This window comes from Tursiops truncatus, chromosome 19, assembly GCF_011762595.2.
Source record: "Tursiops truncatus isolate mTurTru1 chromosome 19, mTurTru1.mat.Y, whole genome shotgun sequence".
Taxonomy (NCBI): Eukaryota; Metazoa; Chordata; class Mammalia; order Artiodactyla; family Delphinidae; genus Tursiops; species Tursiops truncatus.
The window spans coordinates 38,435,257-38,455,765 of NC_047052.1; the positions used below are offsets into that span (position 1 = coordinate 38,435,257).

Below are 20,509 nucleotides of genomic sequence, written 5' to 3' on the forward strand. Positions count from 1 at the left end.
TGTTCCTAATTTGATCTTTGACCTTGGTCAAAATCATAATATATCTTTTGCTTATTTTTCTCCTTTTAAAATTGTAGCTTTAGATGTTTTTGGAAGAAAGAGTGAATATAATCTAAGCATATGTTAGCCATTCATTTTATGTTGGCTACAGGGGCCTTCCATACACAGGTTGTTTCCAGGTTCATTTAATAGCTTTCACTTGCCAAGGATTGGGTGTGTGTTTGGGTTTACCTCTATAAAGGCAGTGGTTTTCTAGTGTGCTTTAAAGTGTTATAGTAGTGAAAATTTTTAGAGTATTACAGAAATGGTTTATAATTTGCTACTATAGAAAACTTTTAACATTTATTTTGATTATTAAAGTTCGTATTTTAGTAATTAACTCTGAAGAGAACTTGTTAGTTGAAATAGAGGTGATTTTAGAAGCTATATTCTAGCCATACTATATACTGGCGTGGCATGACAAGTTATAGCTTGTGGCTTTGGAAGGTGAAATAAAGGAGACAGATATTAAAGTTAAAGAGCTGAAAGACAAGTTACAATTTTTGTTTGTGGTGACCATTGAAAGATTTATGTATTTTATAAGTCTGAAGCATAAAACTTGTTAATACTGTTTTATCAATAATAGTTATAGAGAATAGGCTATGAAATGTAATTTTGATATTTTCAGATTTAGAAAACAATTCTGTAAATTTGAATATATGATGGAGGTCATCTGTTAGTACCATATCTCGTAACGGCATTGTAGACTTCTCCCGTTGCCGTCTTTAAAGCTTTAATTTGCTTTATAAAAATAATTATTTTTTTCAAGTGAAAAGCTGATAGGTTTGAGTTCAGATTTTATCCATCTCCTGCCTCACATGAGGATTATAAATAAGATAAAGCAATTTAAAAAGTAGAAATATTCATATATAAAATTATAGTAGAATTTTTCAAGGATTAGGCTCCATAGATTTCTCCTAGGGTATTCCTGTCTGGCAGTGCCTTAGAGTTGAAAGTATCCTGTGACAAGGCTTTTATGTGTTACTTTAGTAACTAAATTCTCTTGAGTAAGGATGGAAGATGGGTATTACTTGTGTTGAATTTTACATTATAGCTAGAGTGCACTGTGACCATTTCTGCTTATGCATTTTTGAAGCTTTCAAGCAGCTCTTCACAGTCTTTAATATGCTTGTGAATCCTCTGGGGCTCTTGTTAAAATACAAATTCTGATTCAGCAGGTCTGGGGAGGCCCTGAGAGTCTATACTTCTGAAATGTTCTCCAGGGATGCCAGTACTGCTGGTCCTTGGACTACACTCTTAAGTCGCAAGATTCTAAGGAGACATACATCCTTGGAGGTCTACTGTTTGGCTTAAAAATCATGCCCCCCTCTTTCTCAACAACCCCTCACCCCAAGAGAAAATCTTATTAAGTCTAGGTTTGCGCCTTTTAAAAATTGGCTTTTAATAAACAGCCTTTCTTTTTCCTTTTTTTTTTTTTTAAATAGCAAAACACCGAATTGCTCATAAGCCTCACTCCAAACCAAAAACTTCAGGTATTTTTGAAGCAGAATTCTCAAATGATCTAAAATCCAAGGATCTGCTTGCTGATAAGGAGCTGTGGGATCGACTTGAAGAATTAGAGAGACAAGAAGAATTGCTGGGTGAAATTGATATTGATAGGTACCTAATGACAAAGTTCCTTACACACGTTTCCTTATAAAATATGTGCTGATTGAAGAAAATACAGAAAAGCATGCTATACTAAAATATCAATAACCCTACCACCCTAAAATAAATATTCTCTAGAATATTTTCTTTTAAGGCCATGTGTTCATGCACATGCCAGTGCATGTGTGTGTACAGAAATACACAAAATCAATATTCCTATTTTTTATTATAAGGTTTCAGCCCTATTTTGTATAATAAAGTAAGGTATACCAGATACTTCACTTTAAATAATTATGGATGCTTTATATATTATATTTTAAATGAGTTGTTTTTATACTGTAGTCAAGATAATGCTGTATGTTTGAATGACTTGTTAAAAAAAAATATGTGCATTCAGTTTAAGTTTGTTGCTGTAAAATATCCTTGCTTTCCTTTGCAAACTTTTCTGCTTATTGAGCAGGTAATTTGTCATCTGGTCAAGTAGTTATAGATATGAAAAACTTTACCAAATTTCCATTTGAAATACATATTAGCACTCAGAATTATCAGAGTGCTCAATGAAAACTGTTACTATAGAATTTCCTATATTAGTTTGCTTAAATGATATGCAGAATTAGTTACTGTGAAAAATAAGACATGAAACACAAAGGATATTTTTTTCACTACCATATTTCACCTATACTTAGGTCTTTTTGATTAACTGATACTGTTTAATTTTTGTAAATCAGTTTTTAATCTTATGATTTTCTTGGTCACGATTCTTTTTCTACTTTTGCATGATGTTATTTCAGTTTGTTGCATTTTGGGTTTTGTTATTTTTATAAGGTCCTCAAATCCTTTGTAGAATGAAGCAAGCATGAGAAGTATATGTGTATAAATCATGCACATATGTAGAAATCTTTTATTTTTTAAAATTACAATAATACAGGCTTATAAAATATTTTGATTATAGAAAGAGAAAGAAATACGTTATAGTTCTGTGGTTGTAGTTTCTGGTCTTTAAATAAAGATAACATATTCTCTATGATTTCTTACAAATTTATGATTGTATTTGTATGGTATTTTATTGTATATGGCCAATATCCTCCTTGCAAAGATAAAAAAAAATCTACTGTATTCTACTTTTGTTTGAATAACTACAACATATAGAATTAGCATAGAAACTATTATTTATTAATTCATTTCAAAACATTTTATTAGCCTAGAAATCTAGTTTAAAAATACCTTATGCAAAACCTTAGTTTTTACCCTTTGAACTTAAGTGCAAATTAGAATATGTAAAATTCTAGTGTGTTTGTTTGATCTTGTTAATTTTCTTTTTCTAGTAAGCCTGATACTTTGATTGCAAATGGAGAAGATACGTCCTCTGAAGAGGAAAAGGAAGATCAGAACATAAATGTGAATATGATGAATCAAGTAATGGACTCTCTCACTCCCAGCAATTGTTATCAGAATGTTACAAATTCAGAACTGTTCAATGGTCAAGTGAATAGTCAATGGAACTGTTCAATTAATGGTTCAAATTCTTATCACAATAATGAAGATGAAGAAGATGATGATGGTGGTGATAATGAAAATGACCATGATACCTTAGGGGCTGAAGATAATTCTATACCAACAATATATTTTTCTCATACTGTCGAACCTAAGAGGGTTTGTATACTTTTAACTTTACTAATTTTTCATATAATTTGAATATTAGAGATCATCTGCGGTATTCTTTAAAAGAGCAATATTAACAGGGATTAATATTGTTGATAGTGCCAAACAAGAAAGCCATCTTTTGCCTCTTGCTCTGACCAATTTATCTAAAAAGAAAAAGGAAAATAAAAGTCTAGATAGTTAGCTGGTATTGGTCTGTTGTTCTCTGAAGCCACAATAGAATTTGAAATTTGGGGGTCTGGAAGGAGATCAGTTTGAGTGACAACTACTGTAACTCTACCTGTCCTTCATTCAGAAAGCTTTCTTAAGAATTCTAGAGTTAATTTGGGCATTTTGGTGTATTTAAGATGAAAGCGACTTGCATTAGTTAAATTTTTAATTATATCAGGTTGTTTCTATGTGGGCATAAAATGAATAGGAGCATCATGAGCAAAAAGGAAAGATTTAGAAGGAAGTAAAAATTAGTTCCATTTCTCACAGATTAAATATAAACATCTCTGGGTGGTAATCATGATTTTAGAATTTTGATATTTTAGAGCTGGAGGTTACTACAGAGAGGTCTTCTAATACAGGTTTTTAAGTTTTCTTAGTATCAAAAGACTTTTTGTTCCCTCCATACTTATTGTAGAATACCCAGTTTTAAAATCCCAGATCAAAGCAGGTTGGATCTCACTGAAGGAAGGACCTTAAACTCATTCCCTTGTTCTCTTGGCCTCATAATACTGCTTTAAGGAGCTACTGGGAATTTCATCTTTCTAATTTGTCTTTCTCAAGGAAACTTAGGGCCTAGAAGACCATAGAGCTAGTTAGTAATAAAACAGGGACTCCTTTTTCTCAGTTTGGTGCTTTTTTGTTTTTTTTACCACAACAGGGCACCCTTGCAGGGTTTGCCTGTATCAGAGGTAAGGGTCTGTGGTAGCAGTCTTAAAGGCCTGAGATTATTATTTAATCAAACGTGTTTAAGACATATTTGCTATTTCTTAGGTCAAGATTTCCCTGCTCTAATGTGAAGTGAAATACTTATATGGTGTTTTAAAATATATATTCTAATACTTCAAACTAAAAGGAGCATCTTGGAATTCTTTGGAAAAAATTGACCTATTAGCCAGGAAAAAAGTTTGTTTTGTGATTCTCTTTTCAGGCTTTAAATTAGTTTTCATTTAGATAAAACAGGAAGAATAAATAATATTTGCAGGAATGTTATGGGGAATAGCAGTCATTAATATGGAAAGATGGTGTAAATGCCGAGTAGGGATAGAAGAATAATGTATTAATCCTGAACAGGGTTGATTTTTATTTTCTGGTCCTTAAATTTTTAAAAATTAGAGGTATTTTAAAAATTCTAAATAGTTAAGCATTATCCAATATTGTTTTTAATGACTTAAGTTTTATATTCTTACTGAATACTTGTTTTGGTTAATTGTGCTGTTTGTTTTGAAATGCATGATTTAAGCCAAAAACTTATATCAAAGTAATGGGTGATGTGAAAGCTTATAATAATCTAGCATTTAGTTTGTATGTATTTTGCTTTCTGTATGATAATAAAGTCACTGATGACTAGAATTGGTCACTTAAGGTATAATTTAATACTGTAGAAGTATAAGAATTTGTTAGCCTTAGCTGATAATGCACATCATTTGTGTCAAAAAATGTAAACTGCCTCTATTACTATTATTTCTTTAATTGTAGAGTTTATTGGTTTTAGTTTTGGCCTTGATTTCTCAAAAGGATCATAATTTTTTGCTATGAAATTTTTAGGTACGAATAAATACTGGAAAAAATACCACTTTAAAATTCAGTGAAAAGAAAGAAGAAGCCAAACGTAAGCGAAAGAACAGCTCTGGCAGTGGTCATTCTCCCCAAGAGCTGCCTATGATCAGGACTCCTGCTGACATTTACAGGTGAGTGGTATTCACAGATAGCAGAACAGCCTGCTCTTCCCTTCTCATTTTTTGCAGCTGAGTGTATACAGGAAAAGGTTACTTGTAACACAGAAGGCTCTCACTGAAAAGTGAGGTATTCTAATAGAGTTAGCTTAGTGTTTTAAAGGCTCTCACAGGAGCTGCTGAGCCCCCACCACAGCTTCTCAGTTCAAAGCAATTGGAAGGTTGCTTGGTTTTTTGCTTTTGCCCCTCTTTGCCAGTGCTTTTAAAACATTCCCAATCTAGTAAAAAAATGTTGTATGTTAACTTTAGAATGAAAGTTTGTGTTTCTAGTATGCTGGGGCAGCACTTTTCCTATCACAGCTATGACAGTGCTTGGCACGTGCTTTACCTTTCCACAGAGTTGAAGTTAAGTATGCTATTCCAATTTTTTGTTGTATTGTTGAGAAAGCTGTCATTTGAAAATACCTACTGTTTTCATGACGCTTATTTGTAAAATAGTGAAAATTGTTAAGTGACTTCTGAGCAGGTCTAAAATATATGTAGAATTTTGGCAAATCACGCTGTTGTCACCCAGAACATGTGTATAAATAAACGGCTGTATTTTATTAGGCCAAACAATAATAAAAGTAATGTAAATATGTCATTCGAGGCTACAAAACTATTGTGATGGTGAAAATTTTGGATATAAGTTTGAATAAAACATTTCAGATTGATTTCTAGAAAAGATTTTTTAAAATCCTTGTAAATTTATTCTCAGTTTTATGAGTTAACTAAAGAGTATATTTTTTTGATATTATAGAGTCTTTGTTGATATCGTGAATGGAGAATATGTCCCTCGTAAGTCCATCCTGAAGTCTCGCAGTAGAGAGAACAGTGTTTGCAGTGATACCAGTGAAAGCAGTGCTGCTGACTTTGATGATAGACGGGGAGTCTTGAGGAGCATTAGCTGTGAAGAGGCCACTTGTAGTGATGCTAATGAGAGCATTTTGGACGAGGAACAACAAGAAAATCATCAAAAGAAACTTTTTCCTTTATCAGTAACACCTGAGGTATGTGTGTATCTTTAACTCTTTATTTTATATAGTATCTTTGACCAATTTTTGTGAGTTAAAAAGGTGGTGGTGGTAGCTCCATTTCAAAGGGGTATGCAATTCATTTCCCCCATTTTGGAGTTGAAAAGATTTTTTAAAAATTGTAGCTGCTGTATCTTCCAGGTATGGTCTGGAAATCATTAATCTTATTGTTCTTAAATTATTTTATATAATTATTTATTGAAGTTAATCGACAGAGTAATGGCATTGTTTATCTTGTAGCTTCTTTAGTTCATACATATATTTAGTCTCAAAAGTCATAGATCATAATCAGTTAATTCTAGGCTTGTACTTTTTTTTTTTTTTCGGTACACGGGCCTCTCACTGTTGTGGCCTCTCCCGTTGCGGAGCACAGGCTCCGGACGCGCGGGCTCAGCGGCCATGGCTCACGGGCCCAGCCGCTCCGCGGCATGTGGGATCTTCCCAGACCGGGGCACGAACCCGTGTCCCCTGCATCGGCAGGCGGACTCTCAACCACTGCGCCACCAGGGAAGCCCAGTACTTTTTTGATAATTAATAACTTATAAAAAAATTAATAAATTAATAGTCACTAGCAAGCACAATATAGGTATTATAATAAAGTAGTTCAAAATGAAAGTAGTACCACTCTTGAAGTTCTATTTCTGTGAAATAGGAATTTTAAAGTATCTTAATTAGCATATGTATTTCATTTTTGGCTAGAATTTTTTTTTTTTTTTTTTTGGCTGCACCACACAGCCTGTGGAATCTTAGTTACCCAACCAGGGTTCGAACCCGTGCCCCATGCAGTGGAAGCATGGAGTCATAACCACTGGACTGCCAGGGAAGTCCCATGTCTAGAAAATTATTTAGCAGCTTATTTTAAATAAATTCCACTAGATCAGACTTATAGTCATTTTATGCTAGTTCAAGTAGCAGATTTTACTTTTCTCTTTTAAATGCTTTGGTTGAGTTAAAGAAAAAATATATACATGACAGATAATTATCTATAGTCCTTCTGTGTTTTGGCTCGTGCCAGTGAAATTTTTAACTCTTTGGAATTGTGGAACCATTTTACAATCTAGTGAGAGCTGGAGATCCTCTCCTCAGAAAAATGAGTGCACACACATATACTCTTACCAACCATGTTGCATATAGTTTTGTGTGTGGAGAAAGGAGGGGTATTGGGAGATACCAAAATGGAAACGTTATGGTTTCCATTATACCCAGACTTGATATTTTTTTTACTCTTATGTTTGGTGGGTATTTTAGATTTTTAATTTAAGAAGTATTTAGGAAGACTGGGGAACTCATACCATATCAAACTGATATACCCATTTGAGTATAAGTCAAATACATATAAAAATATATATCTTTATAAATGAATAAACATATGTAGAACTTCTGTTGCTTTTGCTAAATAGTCCGTAAGTGGTACTGATTGTACTAAAGAGACTGATACTTATTTCCACTAGCACCAGCACTTTCAATTTTCAGTTTCCACTGATCTCAAATAAAAATGAGGCAAGATGCAATAAAATACTCAAATAATTGCATGAATGAACACCACCCAAGAGATGTCACTGCTGCTGAAACTAAGCTCTTGGCTCACAGGCAGCATGGCCACCATAGGATAGCTCATTCATCAGCTGATGTTTGACACCCTAATAGAATTCTTAATTTTAATACATTATTTTTCACAGCATGGTCTGGATATAAATGGAGTGTATGAAAGTTGAGGACCTTTTATTTACCCATTTTTAAAAAATCCCATGTGAACATGTTTTTTACATTTTTGTTTTCTTGCATGTGTACTATTAAAAAATCTACTTATATTTGGTGGTGTAATTAAGATATATTTTAATGGTACTTGATTTCTATGAGCAATTTGTATTTTGATGTTATAGTTCTGTCTATCAAAAAAATCTTATGAATTTACTTTTAATGAAAAGAAATGTCTAATTGGCAAGTACAGGATAAAGATTTTGTGGGCACCTTATTTGCATTTTATTATCATAATCTCACTTTTGTCTTCCAGGCTTTTTCTGGAACTGTAATAGAAAAAGAATTTTTGTCACCTTCCTTAACACCACACCCAGCCATGGCTCATCCTGTGCTACCCACCATTCCAGAACGAAAAGAAGTTCTGTCAGAAGTATCAGAAGGAACTACAAAGAGGGTTTCAAAGTTCAAAGCTGCCAGATTGCAGCAGAAAAACTAGGGCCTGCCTAGCAAATGGGAGTTTACATCCTAAAACCTAGTTTTGCAATTGTTTAGAATAAATATAGCAAAATATGTTACATGTAATTTGAAATAAGCCATCCTGAGTTAATTTGACAGCAAGTTCTCTTACTGTTATCAATGGTGTTAAAAAGAAATCAAAGTAAATATTTAAATACTTTAATATTCAGCTTGTTTCATTAATTCTCTGAATACTGTCAGCACTCTTGTTTAAGCTTGCCTTATGAAGTAGTGGCAGCATTTTGAATTATTTTTCAAAGAATACTGTTCATATGCATTGTTTTTGTGTTTTGAACTAAATACTGGCAGTTTTGTACCAGCTGTGATATTGTGCATACCATATGGACCATTTTAAAGAAACTTTTAAAATTTCAAGTAGATTCAACAATTATATTACTTGCTTTAGCATTTTAAGGCACTTTAAAAAAATCTACTTCTTGTAGGTTTTGCAGCTAGGTGGCTATTTAAAAAATCTCTCCCTCTTTGACTGTCATTCTGTAATCTCTAAGACAGAAAGCTGCATGTACCCAAGGGAAAGTTTCTTTGATTGGAATAATGGTATTTTGTAAATTTTTTTTAAGTAAAAATTTTATGAAACTTGGTCTCTAAAATGTTGTGAACTTTATGATTCAGAATCAAATATAGAAAAGTCTTTGATTCATATATATGTTACATGCACCACACAATGGATCCTTGAATTCTTATAATTCCATAGGCAGTTCTTCCCTAGTGTGTGCAGTTTTAACTGGCATTATATTTTGGGAGAGAAGGAAAGGTTGTCTAGATGATAAAAATAAATAAGTAAATAGAGAAATTAATAAATAAAATTTTAAAATAAGAAATTGTATGTTTTAATCTCCCAGACATTTTCATTCTTAACGGTTACTTTCCTAGTAGTAAATGATTGAAAAACATATTTACTTTTGGTACAACTCCGTAAAATAAAAAGAAATTTATCCTAACATTGAAAATTACACTGCAAGTGTTAATCATTAGCTTGATGCATGCTAAAATGTAGCTTTTAAAAAGCATTCTGCATTAGTACTAAAATAAGCCATCAAGGCCAGTCCACCCTCCTCTGTTCATGGCTAAATATTTAAAGGTTATTTATAGCTTCTTTAATGAATTCTTGCTTAAACAAAGTGAAATTATGTCCTAGAAAAGTAGAACCTATCTGTAACTAGAACAGCACAACTGTAAAAGTTTTATGAATATGTATTTTAATAATAAGGGGGTGAGCCTGAATCCCCACAAGTTAATGGATAATTCAGATCAGAACAGAGGACTGATTTTAAAAGATTGCCTAAAAATGTAGATTTGTTCTTTAGCAAATTTTGATCAACTGTGCATGTATTTTTAGTTAAAAACTTTTTCTCTCAGCCAATCCCCCACAAAAAAGAAAACAACCAAGAGTACAATCACATACACATAAAGGAGCCCCCAACTCCAACTGCTTGTCAAGTGAGCCTTTCTGTGTTAGATTTTCCCCCAGAAACAAACTTCACTGTGGGATTATTCTGGTGTTCTTTACAGTCATATAATTTCAAGAGTATTGTCATTAAATAATTTCTCATGTTCTTCAACTTCATCTTGAGCCTGTTGTTGTTTATGTAGTTTATGTTTCTTTCAAATAAGATGTTTCCTCATGGAACAAGATGGTAGTAGGAACAAAGAAGTATTAGATTTTCTGCTGAAGACCAAATGAAGTAGTGTTGCCCCACTTCATAGCTTCAGTCTTAAAACAAAGTTTCAAATTGTAACTTAACCTTATAGCTTTATTTTTCATATTAAATTCAGTATTCAACATGATAAAATGAAGTTGGTCTTAAGTGTTCTCTTTTAAATTGTAAACAGAACAGACTGAATTGCTTTTAACTTTGAACTAATTTTAGACCTACAGAAAAATTGCAAAAAATAGAGTTCCCATATATCCCCTCATCCAGCTTCTCCTAAAATTATAACATCTTGTATGAACATAACACAATTATTAAAACCAGGAAATTCACTTTGGTGCAATGCTATTAACTAATCTATAGATCTTATTTGAATTTCACCAACTTTCTACTAGGCGTTCTTTTCTGTTCCAAGATCCTATATAGGATCCCACTTTGCATTTATTTGTTATTGCTCCTTAGTCTTCTCCAATCACTGGCAGTTCTTCAGTTTTTCCTTATCTTTCATGACTTTGGTATTTTTGAAGAGTACTGGTCAGGTATTTTGTATGATGTTCCTCAATTTGGGTTTGTCCAGTACACTCACATGATTAGAATGAGGTTTTGCATTTTTGGCAAGACTACCACAGAAATAGATAATATCAAGAGGTTCAGATCAGAGATGCGTTCTAGTGAGTCATTTCAGGAGGTCCTTAATTTCGAGACCTGCATCACTTTAACCTTGATCACTTGGTTAAGGGGATGTCTGCCAGGTTTCTCCACCGTAAAGTTACTGTCTTTTTCTTTGTAGTTAATTAAATATCTTGAAGGAGATACTTTGCAATTTACAGATTTCTTTTTCTCCTCAAGCCCGCTAATTTTTGCATTCATTTGTGGATCTTGTCTGCAACAGTTATTACTGTGGTATTTGCCTAATAGTGATTTTCTGTTTTGCCCTTTCTTTCTACATTTATTTCTTGGACTCTTTTGTAATGAAAATCTGTGTCATTACCCTCCCACCACCGCTGCCCCCTGTTTATTAATTTGTATGTGTACGGACTTGGATATTCTGTGGGTCAAAATCCAGTTATCATTATTTTGTTTATTCAAATTGTTCTACCTTTGACGTTTAGGAACTCCTTTGAGTTGGCTCCTGAATTCTTTCAACAAGTCTTCGTCTTTTTTGAACACTTTCTTTCTGACACCATAAAATGTTATAGGTGTATCTTATATTTTTCCCGCTCCAGGCTTGGAACCAGTAACCACTTCTCCAAGGAGCCCTTGATCCTTTAAATGGAGAATGGTGTTTAAAAACCAACATCTTCTCATGTAGGTGTGTGTATTGCCATTTTGGTGTCATTGCTTCTAGGCCCTTTTAGTAGGTAGGGCTAGGAAATTATGTATACTAACTGATGCACATATCTATGTATATTTGTTTGCTTATGTACATTAAAAAATGGAAGTGTACACTGATACTTCTGATTCTAATCTAACACCACAGGATTCGTTTCAGTTTTTCCTTATTTATGACATCTTTCTTCAATAGTGAGAAACGTGGCTCTTATTGTGTACAATGTATTTACTTATTTTTAAAATATCTAGTGCAGTTGACCCTTGAGCAGCTCTGAGGTTGGGGCACTGACTCTCCTCACAGTTGAAAGTTGGCATATAACTTTACAGCTGTCCCTCTGTATCCATGGTTCTGTATCCGTGCATCTTACAGTACTGTAGTACGTATCTAGTAAAAAAAAATACCCACATATAAGTGGACAGGCACATTTCACACCCATGTTGTTCAAAGGTCAGCTGTTGACACACAGAAGTAGTTTTAGAGTGCTAATCCTAACCCCCCGGAGAGACACATTTATTAAGTATATCGCACTATTTATGTTCAGTTCTTTTTTTCCTTCAGCTTTATCAATCAAAAGTTCTTTTTCTTTCCCACTCCTTCATTGTGATTGTTATTCATTTATAGTAGAGTTAGGTTCATTTGTTAGTGTTTGTGCTCCATTGGATTCTCTCCACATTGTGGCTGGGTTTAATGGTTTATTTGGGGTGTGTGTGAAGGGTATATGAAACATTAATGTGGTTCTAAGAGTCACAGCTATGTAAAAAGATAAACAAGATAAACACTCCTCCCTCATTCCTGCTGCCCATTCTCATTTCTGTCGTCTTTCTGTCACTTCCTCATCTACCCATTGTTAGTAACCAATCTATTTTCTGGTTTAACCTTTTTGTATTTCTTTTGCACAAATAGATACACATATATTTTCTTTTTTTTCTTTCTTACATGAAGGATAACATATGTAACTTCTCCCTTCCACTTTAATGTGTTTAATAGTATGCCCTGGTCATCGCTCTATGCCTGTTTACAGAGAGCTTGCCCCTTTTTTTTTAACAGAGGTATACCACGTTTTTTGTGTAGATGTAGCATAGTTTATCCAGCCACTTTGCTGTGTATGGACATTTAGGTTTCTGAGTAATTTTGCAATTACAAATGATGCAATGAGTAACTTTGATGTGTATGTATTTTTGTGTCATTGGAAGTATCTTCCGGGTAGATTCCTAGAAGTAGGATTAATGGGCTATCTTTACTGTATGATTTCTTTTATACATGATAAAGTCTGTTTTTAACAGTATTTGTTTTCTTATCAAGGATGTGGTTTTAACACATTTGCTTGCATATCTACATTTTATTGATGATTCTTTGATAATAACTTTGGGACACTATAGTGTCCTAAGTGGACTTAAAGTGTTTATAGTGATTATACTCATTTTGCTATATTTTTATTTGGGGGGGGGAAATGGGTCATGCAAGTGATTTATAAGAGTTTTCCATAAATCGGAATAATTTCCAATTTTATAAAATACAGATACCTCATTCTATTAGATTTATTTTTCTCCTCCATAAGAAATAGCTTTTCAAGGATGCTAATCTTTTTCTGTGTATCCTTTTGGTGAGTGGCATATAGGCTCTCGATTAAATGCCTGTTAAATGAATTGCTCAACTACAATAAATATTTATGGTTTTATGTTTAATCCATTGGTCGATATTGTTCAGTTTTTACATTTTAAAATGCTTTTTCAGTTATTTGAATTTCATTTTAAAGGAACATCATTTAGGATATGAAGTTTTTGCAGTTCCGTTAATAACAATGAATCATAAAGAATCAATATTTTTGATCACTTACTTTGTGTCAAGCATTTTCTATATACTTTATGTGGATTATTTCATTTAATAAAGCAATCCAGCGAGGTAGGCACTATTTTTCAATCCCTTTCCCCCATTTTAGAGATAAGGAAACTAACTCAGATTAAGCAATGTTTTAAGCTACACAACTATTAAATGGTGGAATTGGGGTTAAAAACCCAGGCAGCCTTGCTCCAGAATCATCAGTCTTCACACTTTTTTTTTTTTTTAATGTTTAAATTGCCCTCGAAACAGGAGCACATAACTAGTAAGGAAATGTGTGATCTGTATATCTGTATAGTCTTGCTTATTCGCAATGAGGTCACCTTTTAAAAAATATGAGTTAGAAAACTGCTTTGTTTCTTAAACTTTACACATTAAGAGAATTCATTTTGACTTGGTGGAATGGAGGTGAAGTTTCGATGATTTGGCCACGTGCATAAAAGGAATGCAGATGGAGATTAGTAAAAGTAGAAATAGTGTAACAGTATTTCATTGAAAAACTCATTTTTATGTAAACTTAGACATCATTATATATAATACACAGATATGTAATACACTGTTCTGTTCTATAATAGTATAGAATAGTATGTTCATAATACAGAGGCCTAATAGTGACTCTTTACCCCTAGTGACAGTTTCGGGGTTTTTTTGCCTTGAAGTATTTTGTATAAAAATATAGCTAGTTCGAGCTTCCCTGGTGGCGCAGTGGTTGAGAGTCCGCCTGCCGTTGCAGGGGACACGGGTTCGTGCCCCGGTCCCACATGCGGAGCGGCTGGGCCCGTGAGCCATGGCCGCTGAGCCTGCGCGTCCGGAGCCTGTGCTCCGCAACGGGAGAGGCCACAACAGTGAGAGGCCCGCGTACCGCAAAACAAAACAAAACAAAAAATGTGCACTTTTATTATAGCTACCCTCTTTCCAGACAGTGTTGTGATCACTTTAGTGTTTGTGGTACTTTGGTTCCAGTTTTTTTGAACAGTTTTACTGAGGAATAGTTTGTATGCCATAACATCCTTTTGGTTTTCTTTTTTTAAAATTGAAGTATAGTTGATGTATAATATTATATAAGCTACAGGTGTATAAGATAGTGATTCACAATTTTTAAAGGTTATCCTACACTTGTAGTTATTCTGAAACATTGGCTATATTCCCTGTTGTACAATATATCCTTGTAGCTTTTTTTATACATAATGGTTTGTACCTCTTAATCTGCTACCCTTGTATTGCTCCTCCCCCTTTCTTCTCCCCACTGGTAACTGCTAATTTGTTCTCAATATCCGTTGAGTCTGCTGCTTTTTTATATTTACTCGTTTGTTGTGTTTTTAAGATTCCACATATAAGTGGTATCATTACAGTATTTATCTTTCTCTGTCTGATTTATTTCACATAGCACTATACCCTTGAAGTCCATCCATGTTGTTGCAAATGGCAAAATTACATTCTTCTTTTTTATGGCTTAATAGTATTCCTTTGCATGTATGTGTGTATATACGTACACACACACCACATCTTTACCCATTCACCTGTTGATGGACACTTAAGTTGCTTCCATATCTTGGAAATTGTACATAATGCTGCTATGAACATTGGGGTGCATGTATTTTTCAAGTTAGTGTTTTTGTTTTTTTCAGATATATACCCAGGAGTGAAACTGCTGAGTCATATGGTAGTTCTATTTTTAGTTTTTTGAGAAACCTTCATACTGTTTTCCACAGTGGCTGCACTAATGTACCTCCCACCAACAGTGTGGGAAGGTTTCCTTTTCTCCACATCTTCACCATTGTTTATTTGTGTTCTTTTTGATGATAGCCGTTCTGACAGATGTGAGGTGATATCTCGTGGTTTTAATTTGCGTTTCCCTGATGATTAGTGATGTTGAACATCTTTTCATGTGCCTGCATAACATCCTTTTTTAAGTGTGCAATTTGATGGGTTTTCGAAGATTTCAAGTTGTGCCACTAACTCACTAAACCCAGTTTTAGAACATTTCCATCATGCTAAAAAGATCCCTTTTTTCCCATTTATAGTCAGTTCCCATTCATATCCCCAGCCTCAGGTAACCGCTAATTTGATTTCTCTGTACAGATTTACCTTTTTTGGACAGTTAATTTAAATGGAATCATGCATATATAGTCTTTAGCATCTATCTTTCAATTAGCGTTAAGGTTTTTGAGCTACATCCATGTTTTATTATGCAACAATAGATTGTTCTTTCTTTTTACTGCATAGTATTCTGTTGTATGGATATACCACATGTATTTATTCATTCGTAGTTGATGAACTCCTGGATTGTTCATTTCTCTGGCTGTTGTGAATAACGGTGTTATGAACATTCATATACAAGTTTTTGTGTGGACATGTTTTTATTTCTTTTGAGTAGATACCTGTGAGTGGAATTGCTGGGTCAGATGGTGAATTTAAGCTTAACTTATTTGAGAGATTACAGTTAAATCTTTTGCTCAATTTTTAATTGGGTTCTTATTGAGTTGTAAGAGTTCTTTGCATTTTCTAAATATAAGTCCTTTATTGGATACATGATTTACAAATATTTTCTCTAAGTCTGTGACTTTTTGATTTTTTAATGGTATCTTTTAAAGCACAGAAGTCTTTGGTTTTGATGAAGTCCAGTTTATTTTTGGATAATTTTTTTCTTTTAAAGATTGTACTTTTTAGCATCTAAGAATTCTTTGCCTAACCCCAAATCACAAGAATTTTTCTCCTATGTTTTCTTATAGAAATTTTATAGTTTTAGCTCTTATAATTAGGGCTCTGATCCATTTTGAGTTAATTTTTATGTATGGTGTGAGGCAAGGGTCTAAATTCAATTAGATACCCAATTGTCCCAGAACCATTTGTTGAAAAGACTGCCCTTTTTTACAATGAATTTTTTTGACACCCTTTTTGAAAATCAGTTGATTATGAAGTTGTTTCTTTGTATATTCTCCATTGTGTTTTATATATTTGTTTATCCTTATATCAGTACCAAATGGTCTTGATTTACTGTGGCTTTGTGGTAAGCTGTTAAGTTCTCCAAATTTTACTCTCTTTTTAAAATGTTTTTGGCTGTTTGGGGCTCTTTGCATTTCCATGTTAACTTTAGGTTCATCTTATCTACTACTGTGTAAATGTTACTGGGATTTTTTTGGGGATTTATTGAATCTATAGATGAGTTTGTGGGAGAATTACCATGTTAATATTGAGTCTTTTAATCCAGGAATATGGAATGTTTCTTCACTTATTTGGATCCTCATTAATTCTCTCAGGAATGTTTTGTAGTTTTCAGATTACAAGTCTTAAACTTTTGTTAAATTTATTCCTAAGCATTTCATTATTTTTGATGCTACTGTAAAGAGAACTGTTTCCTTAATGTCATTTTTAAATTGTTCACTGCTAGTATATAGAAATACAATTGACTTTTGTGTGTTGTCTTTGTATCCTGAAACCTTCCTGAACTCAATTATTAGTTTTTGTCATGTGTGCGTTGGTGTTTCTTAGGATTTGCTACACACAGGATCATGTTATCTGTGAATGAAGAGAGTTTTACTCCTTTCTTTTCAGTCTGTATTCTTTTTCTTAACTGCTTGCACTAGGTTGAATCTCTAGTACAGTATTGAACAGAAGTGGTAAGAATGGACATCCTTGTGTTGTTTCTGATTGGGGAGAAGATATTCAGTTTTACACCATTAAGTGTGATAGGTGTTGCATAGATACATTTTATTAAGTTGAGGAAGTTTTCTTTTATTTTTGGGTTTGTTGGAGTTTTCTGTCATGAATGGGGCTGGATTTTGTCAAATGTTTATTTCTGCATCTATTGAGATAATTGTGTGATTTTGTTCTTTATTAATGCAGTGTGTTACATTAGTTGATTTTCTGATGTTAAGCCAACCCTGCATTCCTGGGCTAAATCCCACTTTATATAATCCTTTTGTTGTATATTGTATAATCCTGTGTTGTATATAATCCTTTTTATATGTTATTGAATTTGGTTTGCTGCTAATGTTGTGGCAGATATTCATGAGGGATATTGGTCTGTAGTCCTCTGTTCTTGTCTAATGTCTTTGTCTGGCTTTTGTATCAGGATAATATTGTTCTCATAGAATGAGATGGGAAGTGTCTTTCCTCCTCTGAATAAGATTGTGAAGGATTTGTATTATTTCTTCTTCAAATGTTTGATAGAATTTGCCAGTGAAACCATCCAGCCTGGGCTTTTCTTTGTGGGAAGATTTGTAATTACTACTCAGTTTCTTGTGATAAGTCTGTTTAGATTTTCTGTTTCTTCTTGAGCTCGTTTTGGTAACTGGCTTTGTAAGAATTTGTCCATTTCATGTAAGTTGTCTCATTTTTTTGGCATAATGTTGCTCATAGCATTCCCTTATAACCCATTTAATTTCTGTAGGGTTGGTAATGATGTCTCCCCTTTCATTTCTGACTTCGCTAATTTGTGTCTTCTTATTGTTTTGGTCAGTCTAGCTAAAGACCTGTTAATTTTGTTGATCTTTTCAAGGAGACATTTTTTTTATTTCATTGATTTTTCTCTGCTTTTCTTGTTTACTATTTTATTGATTTTTGATTCCAGTCTTTATTCTTTCCATCCTTCTCCTTGCTTTAGGCTTAGTTTGGTCTTCCTTTTCTGTTTTTTTAAGGTATTAACTTAAGGTATTGATTTGAGATCATTCTCTTCTAATATAGGCATTTAAAGATATAAATTAACCTCTAAGTACTCTTTTAGATGTATCCAGTGACTTTTGATCTGTGATGTTTTCATTTTCCTTTATTTCAAAACGTTGTGACATTTCTCAAGATGTCTGGTTTGAGCCATGATTTATTTAAATATATATTGTTTAATTTTCAAATACTTGAGTATTTTCCAAGTTTCTATCTATTATTGATTCCACTTTAATTTTGTTGTGTCTGGAGAATACTTAGTATGTCTTTAGTCTTTTAAAATTCATTAAGACTTTTTTTACGGATAACATATGTTCTCTCCTGTGTGTTATTGAAAAGTCTGTATTCTCTTGTTGGATGGAGTATTCTATACATGCCAGCTTCATTGATATTGCTGTCTTTTGTATCCTTGCTGATTTTCTGTCTACTTGTTTTACTCATTATTGAGAGTGGGGTATTGAGGACTCAAACAATTGTTGAGTTGTCATATCTTTCATTTTTGGTAGTTTTTGCTCCATGTACTTTTTTTTTTTGGCTCTGTTGTTAGGTGTGTATGTACTTGTCATTGTTATATCTTCCTGATTAATTGATACTGTTATTATTACAAGATGCCCTCTTTTTCTCTAGTAACATTTTTATCTTAAAGTCTATGGCTGTTTTGTTTGATATTATTATGACTACTCCAGCTCTTATGACAGCATTTACATAGTGTTCCTTTTAGTTTCAACCTATTTGTATCTTTGAATTTAACAATTGTGTATTATAGATATCATATAGTTGAACCTTGTTTTTAAAATGTCCATTCTGACAGTCTACATACTGATTGGAGTGTTTATTAATTCATATAATTATAGATATGGTTCATTTACATCTGCCATATTGCTGTTTTTTATGTCTCATGTCTTTTTTGTTCCTCTGTTTTTCGTTGGATTGCCTTCTTGGTGTCAAATAAATATATTTTAGTATAACCTTTTAATTCCTTTGATTTTTTTTTTTAAACTATTTCTTAGTGGTTGCTCTAGTTGTTGCTCTAGTGGTTACAGTGTGCATGTTAACATCACAATCTATTGGATTTGAATCTGGAGTTGAAAAGTACAGTAACTTAAGTGAAGAACCAGTGAACTCAAAGACAAATCAATAGAAATTATACAATCTGAAGAACAGTCTCCTTATGGGACTCCCATTATTCATGTGTTGATATGATTGGCTATGGTTATACCCCATAGGTCTCTCATACTTAATTCAGTTTTCTTCTTTTTCTTTCTGTTTTTCAGATTGTATAATTTTTGTCTTTGAGTTCACTGATTATTCTTTTAGCCAGTTATCAAATCTTGTTTGTCTTTGAGTTCACTGATTATTCTTTTAGCCAGTTTTCAAATCTGCTGTTGAATCCCTCTGATGAATTTTTCATTTTAAGTATTGTAGTTTTTAACTCCAGAATTTCCATTTGGACATATTTATAATGGCTGCTTTAAACCCTTTGCTAAATCCAACTTTTGGACCCCTACATAGATAGTTTCTATTTACTGCCTTTTTTTCAAGTGTATGGGCCACACTTTCCTGTTTAAAACTGGACATTTCAAGTAGTACATTGTTAACAACTCTGAATTCTGATCCTCTCCTGCTTGGGGTGGTTGTTGGGTTTTGTTTGTTTGTTTCTGTCACTTGCCTGGAATAGTTATGTGGAATCTGTTTCTTCCATAGTGTATAGCCTCTGATGTCTCTCTCTCTCTATATATTTTTTAATTCTGTTTTTATTTTTAAGCCTGTCCTCTTATGGACTGCCCTTGGATCATTACATCTTAGTGGCCAGCTGCTGCTTGGTCAGAGGTTATACTGAAACACCTTGGGCCAATAAGACCCCTATCATTTGTCAGTGCACCTGTGTGTGGTTTAGAGGACACATTCAAGATTCATGCAATTTACAGATCTTTCCAAGTTTTAATTTTTGCTTCATTCAGGCTTTCTGTGTTTCTTCCATGTGTGCTTGTATGTGTATGCATGCACATGTGTGTAGATAGCTAAGGTGTCTCATCAGCATGTACACAGATAACCTAACATGCCCACGATCTTTAAAACTGTGAGTGTATCAAGGCTCATGGTTATCTCCCTAGATCCTCCTGTGGAATTTCCAGTCAGTCTTCTGCTCTCTTTTGGTTGGCCCAACTGGTTTGCAACCTCAGGTCAGCTGTGATGTGGGCCTTTCCCTTTTTTTTTGGCAAACTCCTGGGCATTGGGGTTTTCCATGTTGCTACAAATATAGTCAGCTCCCTTCTGCATAAATGCCTCTGGTTTTCATAAGTTGTCCCACCTTGTTAGAACTGTTGCTCCAGAGGAGGTGGGGTGAAAGAGGGTGGGTAAAATGTTACACTGCTATCATTCTTACCCAAGTTTCAGTGGTTTTCTTGAATACGAACTTCTCAATTTGTTTTATGCCTTTGGTCAATTTTCAGAGTACAGAAATAATTGTTTTTGACGGTGTTGTCCAATTTTATCTTTTCTTTTTGGGGAACATAT

General features: G+C 33.5%; 1 protein-coding gene across 2 annotated transcripts in view; it reads left to right on the forward strand.

The window, feature by feature from the left end:
• The window catches only part of URI1 (URI1 prefoldin like chaperone), a 65,811-nt gene extending 55,738 nt beyond the window's left edge, over positions 1–10,073 (forward strand). For both annotated transcript variants that reach the window (XM_019941009.3, XM_019941010.3), the window contains 5 exons: positions 1,485–1,659; positions 2,973–3,300; positions 5,068–5,210; positions 5,995–6,244; positions 8,283–10,073. In XM_019941009.3, coding sequence (XP_019796568.1) covers positions 1,485–1,659; positions 2,973–3,300; positions 5,068–5,210; positions 5,995–6,244; positions 8,283–8,465 — 1,079 coding nt within the window. In that variant the 3' untranslated portion in view covers positions 8,466–10,073. The remainder of the gene's footprint in view (positions 1–1,484; positions 1,660–2,972; positions 3,301–5,067; positions 5,211–5,994; positions 6,245–8,282) is intronic.
• The last annotated feature ends 10,436 nt before the right edge of the window (positions 10,074–20,509 follow it).